The 23,123-nt window shown below is 39.5% G+C and overlaps 1 protein-coding gene across 12 annotated transcripts in view; it reads right to left on the bottom strand.

Annotated features, from left to right (window-relative positions):
- The window catches only part of ptprfa (protein tyrosine phosphatase receptor type Fa), a 380,682-nt gene that overhangs the window by 215,574 nt on the left and 141,985 nt on the right, over nucleotides 1-23,123 (bottom strand). For all 12 annotated transcript variants that reach the window (XM_042417112.1, XM_042417113.1, XM_042417103.1 and 9 more), the window contains exons 3-4: nucleotides 16,631-16,776; nucleotides 8,159-8,300 (exon numbers count right to left, since the gene is read on the bottom strand). In XM_042417112.1, coding sequence (XP_042273046.1) covers nucleotides 8,159-8,300; nucleotides 16,631-16,776 — 288 coding nt within the window. The remainder of the gene's footprint in view (nucleotides 1-8,158; nucleotides 8,301-16,630; nucleotides 16,777-23,123) is intronic.

Genomic DNA, 23,123 nt, shown 5'->3' on the forward strand with positions numbered 1-23,123 from the left:
CAGGAATGAAAAGTAGTCATCCTCGACATTTGTTTTGTTATGGTTTCAGAATGATGAAGACAGCTGGAGAACAGCTACAGATTCTTCGATACAAAATAGGATGTAGCTTCTGCAGGATGATGATTTTTTTCCCTGGGGAACTATCATGTTTTTTCCCAAATGATGTACAGATTTATAAGCATTCTGTTATCTCAAATGGCTTGAAAAATAGTGCCAGACCTCCCTAGGTTTGGGGCTAAGCCCTGAATGTTTACAATGTCTGGCTCTGCCCCTGGATGCAGAGCGACTGAGTTTCCTGCTCCCACCTCTCAGCTCTGCTGTTAAATGCAGTGAAGTCTGTTTAACTGCTGTTAAAACAGAGGTATATCTGTCCAGCGTGATGAACTCTTCAGCTGACAGCACTGTCAGCAGCCAATCAGGAGTGACGTTTCATGCTATAACTGACCTAATACCAGGACACATCCTTTTCATTTCTCTGTGTGGAAATCTGATGTTTTCAATCACAAATGATGAACAACAGCATTAAAACATGAGTTACAGGTAAACCATGAGACATGTAGGCTGTTCTATCAGTTTAGTGTGGGGCGGCTGCTCTGCAGGTGCACTTGATTGTACCGTAACTACGGTAACTGGGCAGAGACATGAATATTATTTCTCAGCGGAGGCTGTATTGTAAAAAAAAACAAAAAAAAAAAAACCTCCTTTTTTTATGTGTGACTAGTAAGTAACTTTAAAGTGCAAAACAATTGAATTTGATATTTCATACTGACGGACATCCCTAAATGTCTGTTGCAGTCTGTTTTTGTTTTTTTATCAAAAGGCTGGTGTTATTCTATACTTTTCTTATTTCTCAACAAATCCCAAGAACAGAACACAACCAACGATGTGTTAGTCCATCTCATAATACTGCCTGTCTTCCCTGTCTACGACTCTCAGCACCAAGCCAGTTAATATGACTGAGGACATAAATCTTCAACTCACAAATATACTATTTCAGTTTTTAGAAAATAAATTGCCTATGTTCACTAATTTCCTAAAACAGCTTGTCTCTGTCGTTTTTATCAAATGTTACAAACAGAAGGAAATAGTGTATTTATTGGGGACTATTTTCAGGGAAATCTTTCCATCTGAGGGAAATCTTAGTCATCAAAGATTGAAAGAAGTGCAATGTTGTTCCAAGTGTACTTTATTGTCAAAAATTTAAATGATTTTCAAATCAGAAACATATTCTTTTCTTTGTCTGACCAACCTGATTTTCCTAAAAGACAGTGACGACAGCTCTGTTTCTACCTGTATAGACTTATATAACATTTAAAGGGTCAGAATCCACACTTGTGCACCTATATCAAGGTGAGTGATGAGTCATTCATAAAATTGATGAAGAGGAGCCGTTAATAAAAGCTGTGACTTCACATGGTAATGGTTTTGTAAATGAGTATTTACAGTCAATGTCCCCGTCACACAAACAAACATGCATTCTGTCAGAACACAGACAACCTGTATCACTCTTGTATCCGCACTCCCCTCCTTCACTGTCAAAGTGCCCTTGGGGTGGAGAAAATATACATAAAAACATTCAGGTCACCTTGCAGAGATTGGTTATTGCTGACACAGAGCGAGCAGCAGAAGACAGGAAAACAGTGGGGGGAGAAATCTAGCACTTTAGAAGACACTGATGTTGATTCAGTGCCTATCAGTGCAAACCGCAGTACCACTCAGGGCCATAACAAGTGCACAAGGCGTGTTTGGACTGATGTGCCTTTGCTCCCTCTTGAGTGTCACAGTCAACCCAAAGAGAAAAAGTATGTGATGTTTTCTGAGGACAGTCATACAACTCCCACGCGTGAGAAGTACCTCTCATCTCCATCTGCATTGTACTGGCCTCAGCTCCTGTTAGTCTTCACCAGCTCCCTCCCTTCATCCCCTTAAGCTCTCTCTGTCAGTTCACTTCATGACCAACGCTGCACTCTCATTACCCAGAGTCCTGCTGTCAACTCTTCCGCATCTTCATCATATTCCTCCCTCCCTCCCTCCCTCTCTCTCTCTGTCTCATTTCTCATTTCTGCCCACTCTGTTATTGCTTTTGCAGTTTTGTATTTCCATTCTCTCTTTTGCTCTCACTCTCTCTCTCTCTCTCTCTCTCTCTCTCACACACACACACTCAAATACACACACACAGAGGCCCTGAAGAGAGCATCACAGAGGAGTTTAGTTCCAAAACAGACAAATCCACCATTTGAAATGGTGACACAAAATGGTGACTGGAATAAAAATAGATCTCAGTATGAAATACACTGAAAAAAAGATCTTCAGTTCTAACAATTAGGCAGATAAAGACTGAGATGGATATACAGCCTGGTGAAACACTTTGACATAAGATTTAAAGAGATTCATGAAACCAGCCCATCTCTCAGGCTACACCCAGTGTCAGTATGTTCTGACTTCTGACAGAAAGACTTTTAGCTTGCAGCAGCTGTAGAATGGCTCTTAAATCTCAGATCCTCTCAGAGTATGTAAGTTATATAAGGGCGGTAAAGCCTTTGAAGCAGCTTTTATACTATCATTGAACACAATCTTTTCATTAAAACAAATTAAATCTTTTTAGTGGTAGCAGCAAAGAGTAACCCCCATAACTATATACTGTACTGAACACTGTCACCTTACAGCCACCTGTCCCTCATCAAGAGCCATTTGAGTTGTCTGCACTGTCTGTAAATAATGACACTGCTGGCCAATATTGTAATGATGCTACTATTAATAATATTAAATGTATGCAGCATCTAAAGTCCCCTCCTCACAGTAGGGTTCCTGACGATAACCTAAAACATCAAGAGGTTGGAATAACCTGTATTCACTAAATGAAAGCAGTATTTATGTTAAAATGAAAACCTTGGCACAGCAGAAGGATCAGTATGACATCATTGTGTAAATGAGTGCTGTGGAAATGTACGTTATACTGCATTTACCATCACTTTTCATTTGTCATGTTTTATGAGAACTGGTAAGCTACAGTCAATAAAACTCAACATTTCCTGGAAATATTTCACATTAAAAGAGAGAGACTCAGCCCCTTGAGCCTCTGGGGGGGGATTTTATTTCAAAATTTTGATTTTTATTGATATTTGCTTCACAGCAACCAAAAAAACTACAAAGTGGAAGCAACTGGATTAAATTAGCAAATGAATACACTCACTGTGTTAGAGAAAAAGTTAAAGTAGCAGAGTGGTCGGTATAATATGACTGTTGCTGTGGGAATAGTCCTGAATTGACAAAGACCACAAGGTAAACATGGACGAAGAGTAAATTAAAGGCACTATTTGATCATTCATGGTAGTGACAATTTAGCTATTTTTTGAGCAGTACTGGGTTAAAAATGCAATGTTTATCCTAAGGGTGGTGTGAGAGAAAATACCATTAGGTTTATTACAATTAAAAGGGCTCAACTCCAGAGATCATTGATGTGCTCAGCATATTGTATATTTATCTTCTTTTCACATTGTAACTTGTGGTCCAGTGTGACAGTTTGCAGGAGGAAAGCTTGTGTAGTTCCCAGAAGGATTCAAAAACATTATTATTCATCCTCTCTCCATGAAAAATCCACTGCAAATTTCATGGAAACATTTCAGCTACTTTTCATGGACCCATGTGTTGGTCAGAGGGAAAAGTGGTGTAATAGTTTAGTTAGATTCCTCTATTAAGACATCTAACACACTGCCAGGCTACTATCCAGTTTAATAAAAAACCAATACCGTCATCAAATTGATATGTCTAACCCTGAAGTATCATGAAATATCTGGTGATGATCCCTGAAAAACGGAAATCTGATATGTCTGAAATTGCTTTGCAGAGAATCAAAACTTTCAACAACACTCATCAAAAGCGCATATGAGTTGAACCTTAATGTGTACACATGTGCATTAATGCGCAGCTTCTATTTTTGGCTGGACCGCAACCGTGGGGCCAACCCTATCAACGCAAATCTCTGTCCCTGACTGACTGACTGACTGACTGACTCAGTGATGAAGTTAAACCATTAGTCAACTGAAGCTTGGAACAGCCAAGTGTCCCAGAATGCATTTCACACCAACCAGCAGTGATGGCAGAGATATTGAGCCAGGCTAAAAGCTGTTGTAATATTTGCTGTAGGACTGTTAATATGCCAATTTATTCAATTTTAATACTTTTTCAGTCAAGAAAGTAACCATTTAGATTCCCAATATGTGGCCAATTTATCCAAATAACACTTATTTGGAAATTTGCTTGGATGTTTTCAGAAATGTGAAGAGCTGCTGGCTGGGTGAGACCAGTCATCTCAGCTGCTAGCAGCCCGACTCCTGAGACGATCAACCGGTCAACATGTCGTCATCCCGGGGAGAACATGATCCCATGAACTGATCTGTGCAGCTCTTTGGTGATTTACTGCTGGCTTTAATGTCTCTGCAGCATTTTGATATATGATATAATTCTTTTTGGAAGATAAATGTTGGTCACGGATGAAATCTAACAATTGTAGCTGCCACATTAGTTTGTCTGAATGTAAAGTGAAGCTTCATGTTTTTATTGCCTCTAGGGCTCTATATGTACAGATATCACCACATTTACATAAATGTAAATGTATTAAAATGAACAGATCAGTTCATATTAAATTTCATTTTATTTTATTAAGCTACATAACAGTTTGTATTTTTATTATAGCTTTGTTACAAAGCCTGGCACACTTCCTGGGGGCTTGGTCGCCATGTGTCACCACTTCCTGTATCCATCATTTCAAATTAAAACCCTCGTTTCATACAGGGTCCAGCCATATACGCAATTTTGACCTAGTCTTGTTTCTAATGTTGTGCATTAAGTATTAGTCTGTTAACAGTGATTATCAGTCTGGCCCCTCTCTCTCTTTTAACAAGACCCTGAGTGGGTTTCAAGAGAAAAAGGCCTGTTTGTTTGGTGCAACAGGCTCTAGAGCCTAAGGCTGTGTTTACTGTTGACAGTATCTACATGGCAGAATAAGTATAATGGGTTCCTGAGTGATTTGGAAAAGGCTGCCAGAGAGACAGCCTTTTTTTTGTGTGTGGTTGTTTGTCTATCAATTAGAGTGTCGATTAAATAAATGTGTTTGGGCTCCATCTTGCCGCTGGCAAAGAACAGAGCCGTCTAGAGACACACCTACAGGAGGTTCCCAGCCAAAATCACTTTCAGCACATGCTCAATAAACACCATCACACAGAGACACTGGGCTCTATCTAAGACTCAGACATCTAACAGCCAAACCACATACTGACATTTTGTTCCATCCAATAGGGAGTTTAGCTCAATGCTATATAGAAGCAGAAATGTGTCTTTGGTAGAAATACTGTACAATCCCAGGTAACACATTAAATCAATCATGTACTGAAATCATAACAAGAAGCGAAGCAAAGCCCTCAGTGGCCATGTGAAATATGACTCATGTCTGCAGGGACATTTTTAGGCGTAGGAGAGCTAGGTGGTCACTTAGTGCACCACCTGCAGGACAGGCGCCAAGGAGGATGAGGAAATATTTTGTAATGAATTTTAATCGGGAATTTGAATTGAAATTAATAACAAAATATTTCTTCATCCTCTTTGGCTACTTTAAAAGTCTGTCTCTGCCATCCAGCGTACACACTACATTGTGTGCACTGACTATAGGCTATTACTACAGGCAGACGGTAGAGGCACTCTAATGGGGGCTTACACTTGTCATATCATTCATCTGCTGGCTGCCACTTATTTTGCAACCCTGCAGTTCTTCTACTCACATCACTGTTTAAGAATCATGTATGAATAAACAGGTTACATGCAGACGGGTGACAAATTAAAGGAAAAACCAATATAAAGTGTCTTAGTAAGGTGCCGGGCCACCACTTGCCGCTAGAACAGCTTCAATGCTCCTTGGCATTGAAGAGAACTCTTCTGGAGGGAGGAACTCTATTCTTCCAAAAGATATTCACTCATTTGGTGTTTTGATGATGGTGATGGAGAGCGCTGTCTAACACATCAGTCCAAAATCTCCCATAGGTGTTCAACTGGGTTGAGATCTTGTGACTGTGAAGGCCATAGCGTATGATTTTTCATACTCATCAAACCATTCAGTGACCCCTCGTGCCCCATGGTTTGAGGCATTGTCATCCTGGAAGAGACCACTCCCATCAGGATAGAAATGTTTCATCATAGGATAAAGGTGATCACTCAGAACAACTTTGTATTGATTTGCAGTGACCCTTCCCTCAAAGGGGACAAGTGGACCCAAACCATGCCAGCAAAATGCCCCCCACAGCATAACAAGGGATGTGCAGAGGGCCCAGTATTTGTATTTGTATTTGTTGAGGCAGCAAAATTATTTGTATTTGTATTCAAATAAAAGTGGAAACAGGCTTAAAAATCTTGTTTTTGTTTTGTTTTTATTACGCTTTTAATTTTAGAAAATTAAAGTGTTACAGTAAGTGTTCATGAATAAACTACCTTATGAGGGAGGTCCCCACATCGGGTCTTGAACTGGAGTCTCCCAGATTATACATGACTGCATTGACTACTGAACTAAAGCTTCAGTCATTGCAGACAGACCTCTACCTATTTATACACCCATAACACAGAGACAGCACACCGTGTAACGTGTAGATAAGAACTTCAAAGGCAATTCTTGCTTTGCACTTTTCATTTATTGCCTATTTTTTACATTTTTTTATTCTATTTTTTTGCAGCCTAATTTTGTGGAAAGGAGAAGGGGAACAACAGGTTATGGAGAGTCCCTCGGGAGCACTTTGTGTCTGTCAGTAGCTCATCTTTATCTCTGGGGAACACCCCCAACTCTGGGAGTGATGTCCAAATTAGGAAATGTGCATCATGTAGCAGGTGGATGTGACTCCCCTCGTTAAGGCCTGCTGATGGACGTAACAGCGGAGCAGAGGAGAGACACTGAGATAGCGATGTAACCAACCTGCACGCCAGTATTTGACATGGGCTTTTTTTTCTTCCCGAAAACAAATAATTTTTAAAAATATTCCATAACTCCACCTACTGTGGAGCTTATTTTCTAGATTCCACCTTGTTTTTTTTACCATATTGAAAACTATTCTCTCATTATTGCTGAGTACATTAATGACCTTGATGCTTTAGTAATAATCCAAGTATGATTCATCTTAGAAACAATGGTGTCTCAAACTTCTCTAAAATATATCAGTTGCACCTGGCTTGGAAATAATACTGTCACAGCATCTTCCACATTTTCATTATCTTACACAGAGAACTAAAATGTTACATTACTGATTAGCCTTCTTTTTAACTTCCCTGGGAACTGTCTATTATTGACATAAATGTTATCTTTGCACATTCACTGGCACTTTCGTTTGATCATGAGAAGGCAGCCTACACCACACGCTATTTGCTTGGCAGCACAGTTTGGGGTGCATTTCACCCTTTGCAGGTGCTTTGTGAATTACATGGTTTCTTTTTGTCTCATTTCTGCAGGTTTAGCTGCTGGAAAAGCCACACAATCCTTTTGTGAATTCACCCTTAAGTCTTTTAATTTGCACTATTCTGCATCTCTGTTAGCTTTTCCATCGCATCTGAAGAACCATGAAGATTAGAAAAATTAGCCAGTGATATTCAGTTCCGCAAACACCACCCCAATAGTTCCTGGGCCATCACAAAGTTCTACCCCCAGAGCAGGGACCTTTCTGACACCAGGAACTATGGCCAAGAAACTAAATAAACCCAAGTGGAAATGCAAGTTTCTCAAGTGCTCAAGTGGAAACATAAGTAAGGTTCGAGATTCTGAAATGGATCCTGGGCCCCTGGAAAAGTTCCTGTGGTGGAAACAGGTTACAGTTCTCACTGCAACTTACCAGCACCAGTTATCAGATCATATGCATTTAAGGTATGGTGACTCAGTGCAACACTGTTCCACTCTAACTTGATTGAGTTGACCTAAATGGTGTAAACTGGATACAAATAGGCATGTGGGAATTAGAGTAGAGGAGTGGCTAATGTGTTGTTTGAACACATGAGGACCAGCTCTAATGTAAGGGCAAAATGAGGTCACATGAACATGGAAACCCTTTCAGTTATCAGACAGTCAAAGAGCTAAGAGACGGCATGCGTTGGAGAACATGTGGCATGTCATGTGGCAGTCAGGTCTTACCCTCTAAGACAGTGAGTTTGGCACTGGTGTTGATCTCTCCCACACTGTTGGTGGCTGTGCATTCGTAGATAGCTTCGTCGCGGTGGGTCCTCAAAGGCTGGATACGCAGCACCGAGCCTGAACCGTCATCAAACTCAATCACCTAGCCAGACAACAGCAGAGGAGGAATTAAGTGACGTTTTCATTCAAATTCATATCCTGACTATTAGGACATTAAGTTTTCAAGAACTGAATACAATTTTGGACTGTGAGACTGCTTTAAAGACAGGGAGAGACAATATTTTTAAAGGAATGGATCAACATTTTGGGAAATTCTTAACAAGAGTGAGATAAGATGATTGACATCAGTGTCATGTTTGTGTGTTAAGTACAGAGCTGGAGACAGGACATGGTTAGCCTAGTGTAGCACAAAGACCAGAAACAGGGGGAAATAGCTAGCCTGGCTCTGTCCAAAGTGAAACAATCCTCTGAACACCTCTAAGGCTCAATAATCACCATGTTGTATATCATTTTTTTAATCTGCACACAAACAGAAATGTAAAAATGACAATGTGTTGTTTTAGTTCAAGTTACATTCTGGAACTTCCGTGGCAAAAAAGTTGCCAAGTACTTGGTGGATGGATATACTACCATCAAGAAATAGTTCCAGCACATAACTCATATCTGAGCTAGAAAGTTGCTTTGAGGTTTCAGTTGTATACTCTACCATGTATTGTACCTGAATTCTTATTACAACTGGGTGTTAGAGTCTAATCTATTGATACATATGTATATTACATGTTCATTTTCATCTTAGTTTGATGAAAATCAGGTTTTCATAGTACTAGCAGAGTTCTGCTGGGGTCCTGCAGGCAGAACAGTTGGTGGTCAAAGGTTAATCATGCTGCGGAGCTCATGTTGGAGTTACACATACCTAATTGCATGAAGAATAAAGTTTGTTGGCTGAATTGTGTTGCAAGCCGTTTAGAAAATGCATGCTTTTATTTTATTGAAAAACCCAAGAGAACAAAAGATCTGCTCTGCCTCATTGATTGACAAGTGAAAAAACATCCTAGAATTTAAAAGCTTTTCTACAGTACACCTCTCAGTGTATGCCATGAACTGTTAGATATCATAAGACATTATCAATTTATCATCAGTGTGCAGTTCACCTTCCTATCGCTATATTTTACATCTGGCATGAATATATATGAATCTGGTTTGAGTTGTGCACTGACATTACAAAATACACAATGGTCTCTGGAGCTTTTGTGCAATGTTGCTGTTATATCATTTCAAAACTGTGAGAATATGCACCGACACATTAATCTTAGAAAGATTCTGCACATTGTTCTTATCAGCCACATGAGTGTACACATAGTATAATCTAATTTCACTTCTTCTTTTCTAGGCTGCAGTTTATTCAGATAATAGCTTAGTTCGGGCATTACAACTCTCTATGACGTGGCGCCACAGCAGACTCTGCTTTGGTCACTAATTTATTACTGTTTTTGGGCAGGGCTCAATGTATTCATGATTGTATACAAATCCTAATTAGTCTGCTGTATAATTAAATAGTAATTTACTAGTGAAACGTTTGGACACACTTTCTAATCCAAAATAATGAGAAGGTGTGTAAAACTTTTGACTGGTATTAAAGTATAACATACTTAAGCTGTGCTCCCCCCAGTATTTTGTGTAGGTCATGCTAGGAGACAGATAACAAGGCTGAATCACATGATTCTGCTTATTAGTGTAGTTTAGTGTAGTGTAGTTTAGTGTAGTTTAGTTCAGTTTAGTTCAGTTCAGTTCAAATAATCTGTACTGACGTGTGCTATTTTTGATCTAAAATTGACACACTCCATTATTTCAACTGACAAGCTTCACTCTGTGCACTGTGAGTAAAAGTTTAAGTTCATATTCTAATTAGAAAATATTAGACATCTACCTGAGTTGTTAATGATGTGGTGTTGTAACTTTATATCTAGACAGAACTTTATCCAGGCCATATACAGAAGTTAAACCTCCTGTTTCTGGTACTTTGGGAAACTGACAATTGACTTTTTATTACATTAGAATCTGCATCACTGTATCCCCGAGCACGCGCTCATAAACTATGCTCAGTTGCCATTTTTTATATTGTATATACATGCATAGCACAACACAGCTGCATTTCTCTGACAGAGTGAGGTACAGTGTAGACAGGAATGATGGCCAACACCCTGAAAACAAGTCCCAAGTTGTAATAAAATTATTCGTCAAATTCGATGGTGAAAGTAGAAGGAACATATTATCAGAGGTTGATAAGCTTGCTTGGAGAGACCTGAGTCCTGACCCCCACAGCAGCTGAAGGAGGATGTATACAGTGATGAGCTTGAGTGGATAACAGGTATGTGATGGGCGTTAGGAATGTTGAGGGGGGGGGGGGGGGGGGGGGGGGTAAAGACTCAGAGGTCAGGGCAATGGGCCTTACATTTCCGCCCCGCTGAAGTGTTTGTGACCCAAAGACCTGACTGGCAGGAAGCACATTCTTGCTCTAATGAAGGAGGTGCACTCTCTTCATGCCTTGGTAGGAGTTATACCCACCCAACACGCAGGGAAGCCATCAGTTTGAGTACCAGTTAGTGAAGAGGAGACACATTCCTGTTACTCAAAATGACATGAGCCAATTATATGGCCATTATAAAGGAGCTTGAAAATGGAAAAAAGCAATTTCATACTAATAAGGTTTTAACACCTGCACAAAAAGCAAGTCTTTATGTACTTCTCATAATCACTACCAGCAATTGTGCTAAAGTTCAGTTAAGACTACTCTGTGGTAGGATTATTATTAAGAATCATTTATGACAGTTCAATACTTACTTTCAGTAATGCGGTAGACTCAGGAGAGAGAGTGATGTTGCTGCATTATGACACTCAGAGTCACAAAGTAGAAACTATGATGATGTGTTGTAGTTCTCTGACAGTCTCCATTTCAAATATTAGACAGTGGTCGGGTTTGAAGCATGGAAAATAGCACTATTTATTCAGTGTAGGTTTTATGTGTATACATAAATAACCTTTTATGGTTATATGTGCAAAATTATTATACCAAAATTTGATTATGAGATTATATTCACAAATACAAAATTTAGCCTTCATAGACTGTAAACAAAGCCACTCACATCGGTTAAAAAATAAATGTAGCCTATTAAGTCAGTTAAAAGAATAGGTAGGCCTAACTTGACTCAGCTGAGTGGAATCAGCCCCATAAAACTGCATTGTTTCGCAATTCTTATAATATTGCAGCATGTTGCATATATTGCACAGGTAGGCTACACGTTGCAAACTGTGTCGCACCACTCTGTGGCATCCTCTCTTTCACTGTCCAACTCACCTTTAACTACACCTGTTAATTATGTTCCCTACATGAGGGAAAACATTGTTATTTCTGTCACACAGGCTTGGAAATGCAACATTACAATGTGAACATTTCTATCAAATATTATAGCTTCTGTTTTTATCAATCAATCAATTTTTATTTATATAGCACCAAATCACAACAAAAGTCATCTCAGGGCACTTTTCACATGGAGCAGATCTAGACCATACTCTTTAATTTACAGAGACCCAACAATTCCCCCATGAGCAGCACTACACGACAGCGGTTAACGGGAAGAAACCTCATGCAGAACCCAGCTCTTGGTGGGTGGCCATCTGCTTTGACCGGTTCAATTTTTACTTGAAATATCCTAATTAGCTGATATCAAGCAAGCAGAACATGATTGTATCATCATATAAGCATGAGTCACTCTCACTGAGTGCACATTACTGTATCTTTATGACATGCATAAGTACAATCATCACTGCTGCAAAGCTGCGTGTTCCCTATTACAATAAAGTGTAATCTGTTTCTGTAGAGACAGTGTGTGTTCTCCTCCTCTTTTTTTTCTTGGGCAAAATTATCTTTCAATAACCTTATTGTCAACAAGCGCTGCCAAAAGATCTCTCCTCTCACTGAATACCTCCTGCCTGAACACCATCTCCTGGCAACTGCCAACAGGTTAGAACACCTCTGCAGCTCTCCTAAGATAGAAGTGATTTCTGTTGTTTAAGTTTTACGTTGATAAAATGTTTTTATTCCTTTTCTTAAAATAAAGATAAAAAATGTGTAACTCTGAGAATTTTTGGCCAGATAGGAGTGATTTCCTATACAGCTCTCTGATATTTAAGAGCATTTTGAAGTTTGATAAATAGTTTTTATTCTTAAGTTTGTGAGTAGGAGTAAATGTGAAGGATTTTTACCTTTATCTTTCAATTAAGTACCAAATTTGACTTTTAGCAGTTAAATAAATGCAGGCCAGTCACTTGTCCAGAGAAATAAATCTCCGGACTGGGACCAGGACTAATTTGAAAAAACATACATTTTGACTGTAGCTTACGGATAACAAATATCCTAATCAGTTAAACACTATTTTAACTACAGTTTAACTTGCTATGTATTTGAGGTAAATTAAGATTATTTTAAAAATACAAAGCTTTAACGCAAACCCCAACCCATCTCCATCAAGAATGTAACATTAGCAGGGAGATTTTATCATGTAATTCACTGAAAGATGATAATGAAATAATTATAATAATAATATATATATATATATATATATATATATATATATATATATATATATATATAAATAGCAATGACAGTAAACAGTATTAATCTCCCCAATGCAACCATGTTTTTTGGGGTTTTTTTTTCAAATTACATTCATATACAACTCATTGACAATAAGAACTTTACTGATGCCCAGGGGGAAAATGAGCAATAGGGATTTACATTCATGAGCAATGTTTTGTTCCAATGCAGAAGGCAGTGTTATATTACAGCACTATAGAAGTCACAGAGAGATGTTTGTGGCGGATGATTGGCTGAACAAATGACACAATACAAAATATCTAAATATGAGCCAATTCTTAGGAGAGACACTTGGCAGTCAGCCAAAGTGTCAATGATGAAACAATAGTAGAAAGGTACAAAAAGACATAAAACAAGGTACAGGATGCAAATCAAAACAGTAAAAAACCCAAATCAGAGAAAATGAAAGATACCATGGAAATGGTGTTGAATATATCAGGTGAGAAGTCACCGCTTTTGAAGGTTAAATGTTGATGATTGTTCTGAGTTTAAGGAAAGGGTGCCTACATTTTTACACTAGAGTCTGACATAACAATTAAGACTCCATTTTCACCTGATATTAACAGCCATCTGTATCTGAATATCTAAACTAGATCAGGAAAAACTGTAAATGCAGATAAATGTACACACAACACAGACTGAATCAGCCAGATGTCTGGAGGTGCTCTGGTTTGTACAGTTATTGGATCTCAGCCTGCAGTAAATGCAATATGATCACACTCAACTCAAAAATATGTTTTGCAGTTGGATGTTGGAGCTTCACTGTGCAGAATGATGTGTGTGCAGTTTGATTTCACATTCATCTGCTGAAAGTGGAAAGTTTCTCTGTGCTCATTGAAAATCTGATTTTAAGGGCTGGGCCTATGAGCTGGATTTGTGACATCACAACTAGCTTGGAAGCCAATCCTGGTCTAACATTCAACTTACACAAGTGTGATGTGGAAACTTGAAGTTTCCAGTGCACAAACACTGAGAATGGACTTTACAGTGAAGTAGGAGACATCTTGTATTCAGAAGTTCAACTTCTGAAATGAAATATATTTGCATATTCATAGATTCAGGAATTTTTAATGAGGAAGAAAGAGTAGATGCCATTTTAAGGATTTTAATGTTGTGATTATACTTTTTTTGGTGGAAAAACCATATCAGACACACATTATTGTCCCAAGCTGAGTATTTTTGCCTACAGGGGATCTTTAGGAAAACATCAGCCCACTAAGTTAAGAGGTCACCTTACTCAAAGCTACAGATGAGCTCTCCCTCCATAAAGGAAAATAAGTAGACCCCATACAGCAGCATCGCCACAGGAAACTCTGGAGGGATCTCCACGACATGCAAAATGCAGTGGTGGCTGAACTGATACCAGTACTAGCAACCTTCTCTGCTGGCTTGGATTACTCTCTCATAGTAGAAATAACAAAGCAAAGACTTTGTGAGGCAGACGCACAACACTTTCCTTGACCTGCAATGCATCATGTTTCATATCATAAATTAATTAAAAAAATTAATATCAGGTGCAAATGCGAAGCCCTGTGACCAAACATCGTTATCCGAGTAACATATCCAGACACACATCACGTGTTAATACCAGGTAAGATTGGTAGACTTCAACATGAGTATTGAGACTTATTTATGCAAAGAGATGTGAGTAACACTGTATTGGTGTGATACAATAAATTATTGGCAAAACAATGGAATTGGACCAAATTAAGAAAATGAAACATATATTTGAAAACTTTAAACTAAGTAGCTGAGAAAACGCCAACATACAACTGTGGTCAGGATCAGTGATGTCAAGGTTCTTTCCTTTGCTCTGAACAGTTCATGGATTGGATGCTTTCACCTTTGATATCTGTCCTTGACTTCTCTTCCTCTTGTATTAATCTATAAAAGCCTGATTCAACTGAATCAAATTGAATAACATGTGAGGCAGAGAGCTGGACTGTCTTTCTGCCTTGAGAGGAGGTACACACACCCTACACACAGGGTAGCCATCAGTTTGAGTAATGCTGAGCAGACAGGTGGAAGATAATTCCTATTACTCACAACGACATGAACCAAGTGTCTCCGTCTACGCAGGACTCATGTTGAGTCACTTCACTTGAAGTCATTTGGGTTGGCTGGCAGCTAATGACCCTTCCTGCTGCTCCAGAGACCTGCAGGAAGGCTCATGTGGTTCTATTTATTAGGCAGCTGCTGCGTGTCTTAATGCAGTTGCATGCATAAAATGCACAATCAAATGCATTAAAGACTCAACAGGAAACGTTGAGTTGGTCTGAACCAATGCATAAAGTATGTATTAAATAGACATGGTATCATGCTGAATATTTTAAATTTCACTTTTTTTTTTCAAACTACAGAAATCAGTAACATTGCTCATTTATGAATTGGCTGCTGGCCTGACACCTGTGAAACAATCACATTCTACAAAATCCATGTTTTGGTCTTTTTATTGGATATTTTGACAAGAACTGTTGAGAAAAATATGAAATAACGCCAGCTAGACAGCAGACATACCCTTTAATTTTACACTCTGAAAGAGCTAGACTAACATGCAGTCAGATGGGACAATTGCAGTACTTCCCAACTAAACTAATCCCAACTTTATCCTGCTTTATCCTGCTAACAAGCTTCCAGGCCATAGGACTCAGTCCTCAACCAACTATCAAATACACGTAGATGTACATAGAACCGTATTGTTGCACCGGGTGAAATGTTCCTTCATCACAGTATTCTATTCATCTTGATCTCTGGAGTGTAGCTCCATTTCTGTGTTTTGAATAAAAACTTGCAAGAAGGATAAATTTACCATTGATTTTGGAAGAGGAACAGTAAAAGATAAAGTAATATCTGCTTCATACTTTAGTCTTGAAATAGTCACCTGCATTACTGTAACACGGACAAAAATGGAGGTATGTTTACTGGACTCAAGCAAGTTTCTTTTTCTTCTGTTCATGTTTCTGTCAAAGTCAACTAGAGGGTGAGAAAGTGCATCCAAAAGTCTAAAACTCTGAATGTGCTCTCATAAATGCATCCACAGGTCTTTCCATCAATACACGCCGTCTTGATACTAGAGGCCTGTCTTGTCTGTGTTGCTTTGTGGGCAACTAAATTGTTATTTACTCATTTTACAGACGAGTTTAAGTATTACTAATTATACAAATTTAGTTAGACAGCCCTAGTTAGGTGATTTTGTCTCTTACATTTATCATTCATCAAAACTGTTTTATCAATGCCTGATTAATCAAATATTTTGAGATAAAATAAAATAGTGGAATCATGGAGAGGTGTCATGGTGTTCTTGAATAAATTTGCTCTTAAACACAAACTGAATAAACCTGACAGCAGTCAGTTTCAGGCCTCTGGCTCAGCTACACTGGCTTATCACAGTTTGCTCTCTAACCTGCAAGTGCCACTATTTCACCTGCAGACACTGAACTCTGCACTTACTGTGATGCTGTGCCTCAGGTATCCTCATTAGAATATTGCAACAGACCTGATTAGCATTAACAGGCAATAAATGGAGGAAAGCTGCTGTATAGGTTTGTGTGCATGGTGGTAATTAGTAAATACAGCCTCCAGCCTCCAGCTCAGCCTGCCACACACACACATCCACTTGAGAAAGTGTTGTCTTCTGTTGACACTTCTGTTGTAATTGTTAGTATAAAATAGCGGGCACATAACCTCTCTGTGTCTGTCTGTCTGATACACACAAATGCAGAGAGCTAATGAGAAGTGAAGGTGTGAGACGGGGGAGGTGCCGCGCGCTCTAACACATCAGACAGGGAGGGCTTTGAGGCCGGTTTCCTGAGTTGTACCTCAAAGCGCTGAGAGCTGACTTTCTTCCCCTTCTTCATCCAGGTGATACGAGGTTTGGGCTCACCCACCGCCTGGCATACGAACGATGCCACTCCTCCCGAAATCCCTGTCTGATCATCGGGGGACTTGATGAAGCTGGGCATGCCTAAGGGAGAGACAGGAAGACAAAGATGAGGGAGGGAAGAGAGAGTGCAGGGAAGAGAGGATAACCGATATCAGATGAAGAGCCTTGACAGAGAAACAGCTCCGGGCAAGGTAGAGGGATTTTTTACATCTCTACATCTGCTGTAAGTCTTAACTATAACAATATGCTCTTTCAAAAGCTGTATCGTGCCTGTAGCCACACCTAGTCAAAAGCAATGCCAGTAAAAACAGCAGAGTACCATCCTTCCTCTGATAATAAGCAGCACCTGTCAGTCTTATTAATAGAGGCAGGGAGCAGGCAGATGTGAATGAACAGATATAAACCTTGAACAATCTGCTTTGAACGCATGAATAAACATGTATCATAAACTAACACTGAGGTGCGCACTGGGAGGACCAATACTGTACATCACCACAATAAAATCCTGAAAGCCCACTATTCAAAGGGCAATACACGTCATGCATGGCTAATAGTGCTGCTCAAAAGATAAGTCATATTCACGCTCACACATGTCACGGTCAGGCACGTGTCCAAGACACCCCTGTGGAGTTTTTGACCACTAGTGGCACTATTGAGCAATGTTGTGAGGAGTGGGCCGCTCAAACTGTCTACATCTCCTGCTCTGCTAGCACACACACACAAGGATGTACACGTATGCTCACGAGCACATGGGTGATGCAAAACACCTTCCTGCAGGGGGCAGAAATGCAAATGTGTAGTGCTTTCAAGAATTCCTCAGTGTAAAACTGATCGCCAATACGCCAGCAAAGAGGAAGACTATGAGCAAGCAAATATGGAACAATGCAAGATTCAAAATATTCAAAAAAATCGGGTTTGCTCTATGGGGAAGGAAATTAATTCAGCACATCTATTAGGCCTCAAGGATACACATAATGTGTTCTGGTGAGAAACATGGAAGGTCAACACGTTAGGTTTTCTGGAAAACTCCATAGTGTACCTTAAAAGGACAAGTCTGGTTTATTACAACCTCGGTCTACAATGAGATTTGGAAACATGGTGACATTTCTGTTCTAAACATGATCTGACAATAAGAAAGGTTTTCAATAAAATAAGAGATATGAATGTAATATGGTTCTATGAATTCTAGATGACCGCCAGAGAGTATTTTCATCACACACACACACACACACACACACACACAGGAGGTCAAGACCTTACATAAGAAAGTCACATGTGACCTTGGTGCCGTAAGCAACCATATAAAGGGATCCTTACACTCAGCACTTTACTCTTTTTCATCTTCATGCATTTTCATGTAGGTTGTGTAAACTGTTAGCGTGGACTACATCTCACAACGTAGCCTAATAAGTGATGGGTTGGAGCTATTTCTCCTACCTCAAGAGACAGCATTCTTGGGGCCAGATGATAAAACTCTGTGTAGATTCATGTCTAAAACTGTGTATACACACAAAGAAAGAAATATGCATACACGTTCTTTTCATCAGATTTATAAAGCTGTGCATGGTTCTGTTTTATAAATCTTTATAAAGTCATTGTAGAACTGGGTGCATGTGCACAAGCCTCATTTCCTCCCCCACAATTAGCCATGAATGGATGAAGACACACCCTAAACCAGCTGTTTTCATATCAATTTGCCGCCTGCTCCTACTCATGTCAATGAAACAAATGGTTTCATTGATTGTGTTTCACTCGCAAGGCTCTCCAACAGCCAGAACAGCTGTCATTAAAGCGCTGCTGTGTGGTTTTTTATAGTGTCCATATCATCAATTCATCACATTGACCTGTAAACCATCATCAGCAGTGATATCTCAGTAATGTAATCAACCAGCTTTACAAAGTGTGTCACAACTATGGACAAAATAAAAGGAGTTGCTGTTAATAATAAAATGTTGACTTCTATGTACACTTGAAGGTGTGTCCAAACTTTTGACTGGTACTGTATTTTAGAAGAATGATAAAATGAATCACAGATAAATAATTAATCAGTATTATGGTTATAAATGTGCCTTTGATTGGCATTTTACACTCTCTGTGTTAAAGCAAAAAAAAAAAAACACACTATCAAACAAGTACAGCTGGTTATCAACCTAAACAATGTTTCACTAAAAGACTGCATTTCTCACCTTATACTTCATCACATCATGCACAGATCACTTTAGAAAAACATGTGTACGCCTGGTCTGAAGTGAGGTGCACACATTCTCACCGCACATGGAAATGGCATGTACATGGTTTTTTGCGTGCATGCATCATTTATGCATCTCTTTTCTCCAGTCTTGCTGGGATGAAGCTGGGGCATTTCTACTGGAACTTCACCACTTACTTGCTGATTTATTTGTAACCCATTCAGTGCTGAAAACCACTTTATTTAGATATAAATGAAATGTCACTTTCACCTTTTGAATGCAATAAACTTGGTATCTTCTGAATTATTACCCATAGGACTAATGGCCAAAACTATGAAGATAAGAGCCAGATTGTTATGAACCAGAATGATCCTTTAAGCATTTATAAGCAACATGGTCTTTGGTGTGGGGACACTTTCAAAACTAAGCCTAACCAACCAAAGTTTGCAGCTGATTTCATCATTTATTCAGACTCAAATTGATTATACTTTGAGTCACATTGTGTTACTACATTAATTTCAGGAAATGCTGATAACACCGTTGATAAATCGTACTTCTCTTAAGATAAAATCATAGTCAAATTTAATTTTGACACTAATTACTACTCCAAAGCATAATTTGTCTTGTGGAACAAGCTAGTCATCTGTGGTGTTATTTATATTGCTTGTGTTGGGCTGGTGAGTCTCTGTGTCTCCACTCATGTGTTGAATTCTGGGCCGTTGTCTGGAAGGACAGCCAGGCCTGTTAGCAACACTCACAACACTCACAATGCCCTGTTCTCCTTCAGAGAAAGACAGCTGTAAATGTGGAGTGGTTAGACAAATCAGATATTCCATGTAGGATCTCCCCCTGACAACAAAAACAGAAAACTGTATGTTCCACTTCAGAGGCCACACCTTTGTTCCCAGAGAACAGATCATGATGCTGACAGTTTTGGTTTGTAGGTGCAACAGGCTGCTTGAGTGCAGGGTCAGTGTGTGGCAGTGTTTGTGCAGAGACAAGTGGATGATACTTGAAGTGTCTGGGCTTGAAGGCATCAAAGTATTGTCATCCAGTAGTTCCCCCCCCCTGCCTCGCTGCTGCCCTCTGATTGTCCCCTGTCAGCACTTCTCCTCCAATCACACCTTGGTTCACTGCTGTAACTTTGAAAACATTGAGGTAACAGCACAAACCCAAGATCAGACTTCTCACAGGTTGCTGCCTGCCTGCCTTCTACTTGTGTGGTTTGTGGCTCCTTTCCATACAATACCCAATAATATATATAGTGGCAGGCTACCCACACACACAATTAAGTAGGTTAATTCAGTCAAAACACAGACACATACATGTTAAGTTATGTAAGTGTGGATGGCCTAAAGGTTTGAGAGGTAGACTTGTGGCTGGGACGTTGCTGGTTTGATTCACTTGTTCTTTCCTCTTAAACAATTCTCAGGTGCTCCTGAGCAAAGCTCTTATCCCCAAACAGCTCAGATGGGGCTGTTCTCGGTCATCACAACACACTGTGGTTGTACTGGGTAGCTTCCAGGTGTGAATGTATGGCAAAAAATCTATGAAAACTCTTCAACATCATAGCCCCTCTGTTGGCCATTAAAAAAAGTTGCCTGGGAAACTCAGTGTCTAGAATAAAGTCCATAAGCAACCCCCTCACATTATGTTCTTTTAAAACATAATGAAGAAATGTTTATATCGTATAAATCTGCAGAACATTCACAACGCATTTCACTGCCGACAATATGTGCTCCTGGCAACTAAAGCACGACTGTTTCTATGGTTATCTGGTTTCTAGGGTTATCTTTAGCACTCGGTAAAGGTTAGGGAAAGATGGCGGTCTTGGGCTAAATATTGCATTGACCAATCCAATGGTCCAAAACTTGTTTAGCAAAGCAAATAAACATTAGGGCTGTCACTTCTTCGAAGTTCAAAGAAATGAGAACCTATTTGTTTGAATGAATTAGAATACCACTCATGTAGCCTGTATACTGTATTGTAGACATAACATTATTCCATTTATTGGCGGTGTCCACTGCCTCATTTGAGAGTCAAGCTAACAGCTGGCTTCAGATTTGGTGTCAATGTAATCTTATTGTAAGGCTGTAGTATTATCAAAATCTTTATCCACTATTTGTAGATCTATGATGTCGAACATTAAATGCTTCCTCACATTACTTCTCAGATAGCTGGTTTCATGATTATTTGTTCAGCATAGCTTGTTGTTACATTACTGATAGGACAACATGGTATCAATGTAGTGATGGTGCAAATAAAAAGTGACAGCCCTAATTAACATATTTTGTCTGCAACATGGTTGCCATGACTTATACACCATAGAGACTGTTGTGTGACAATAAAATATCACTTGCCCTAACTCTATGAATAACAAATATGAAAGACTTACATGTTCTCTGGATGTAGCCAAGCACTGCTTACAGCAGCCTGCTTTATCTGAAACCATATGAATGTAAATGTGACAGCTACTGTCTTCCATCATACCACCTTTCTATGATTTGTCTTCACAGAGTCATTCACATGTTCATTTCAACTATAAAATCAGGTAACATTATGTGTGCATTGCACTGCTTTTCCTTTATAAGCCAGGGCTGCTATTATGTGTGTGTGTGTCATCTGATGGAACACCAGCAGCTGAAGTGTCCATTGATCAGTATTCCACACTAACAGCAACGGAACAACAACGATTTCAAAATGGCTGGCTGCAAAGAGGAACATAAATGTTCCAGGCAGGGGTTAAATCCTATTTCCCCAGCAGGGAACTATGAGGAGCATTTTACAGGCAAGGCAAGACATTTTCACGGTAACTTCTGGCAACTGATAAGTATGCTCTTTAAAGTTCAATGTGATTCAAAACCCAATTGTGCGTATGTAGCCAAAAGCTGCTCCCCAGGTACATTTCCATGGAAACCAAGTGATACAAGTTGTACAACAGGTTACTGTAGGGTCCTGGGGATGGTCAGTGTACATCAGGGAGATAGTGCCCTTTACAGCACTATGCAAAAATAAGTTAGCATGCAAGAGTCAAGACACCACAGAGGTTTTTATCAGAGGTTTGAAGGAGGCAGAGGAGGTGGGTGGAGAGAAGCGGGCGGATCGTACCATTATTAAGCTATTTATTTCCCATGGCTGCTGTTGGCTGACCCTGAGGCTTGACACTCTAAATGTAAAACATGCTGGTGCCCTCGCTTCACCTCACTGGCAGCTGCGAGTTGTCTCTCACTTGCATTCTTCTCCGACCCTGTGCTTGCTGTTTCTCTTGGAATGATTTTCTTAGAAATATGTCTATTTGACCTCCCACATATAATCCACAAGGATAGGTATTTATAATGGGAAGAAAATGGGAAAAGGTAGAACTTAAAGAATCTTTCAAACCAGTTGAAAGAAGCACCATGAAATCACTTCATCAAGAAATGACTATATGAAATGTTGTATTTTTTACTACACTTGCTTGAAATGTGCAGGTCAGAGAGGGAACTTGTGTTTCCAGTCATAATAAATCCTGGCATTATCAGACCATCTCTTCCATCTTTGTTGCAAAGTTCATATTCATCATATTCATAGTGACACATATTGAGGTGATCTGAATGGTGAAGATTAGAAAGGTCTGCAGCACATTAACAACACACAGCTAGTAGATGAGCTCCTGCTAGCTGCCTGACTGATGGTCGATGGCTAACCTCTCTGGACAGGTTGATAACAGTTAGAGGACACAAATGCCTTGACCTTTGAACCTCTCAAAATGTATGCTAAACTACTTGACTGTTTACTTAGCCAAGAGCTATGTGCATTTCAGAACCACTTTCAAGGTGAAAAATCCATCCTTGCACACTTTGAAGCTGTTAAATAGCAGCTGCTGGCACCGTGCCTACATATCTGGGTCCACTTGTTGAGAGGTGTTTTCTTCTAGCTGCTTTTGGTAACAGGACAAGTGTAGGTAACAAGACCTCACATCATTATTAGTGACGGAGCTTAGCGAGAACATCAAGGAAGGTGATAGGAGGCGTCTCAAAGTGTCTCAAAAATGAAAACAAGCAAATCAAATTTATCTTAACTCAAAAAAACTTAACTCCACAAACTTGCATAATCGCTTGCACACAGCTACATGGCCATCCTTTCATTTCTGCTCTCCTAAACCAACACTCTCCCCTTAAATAGGTCATCCAATCTAATCAGGCAGAACCATATTCTCACAGGGGTGTTTCAGTCTGCCACACCGATTGCACGTGAACA

Source organism: Thunnus maccoyii, chromosome 7 (assembly GCF_910596095.1).
Source record: "Thunnus maccoyii chromosome 7, fThuMac1.1, whole genome shotgun sequence".
NCBI classification, from domain to species: Eukaryota; Metazoa; Chordata; class Actinopteri; order Scombriformes; family Scombridae; genus Thunnus; species Thunnus maccoyii.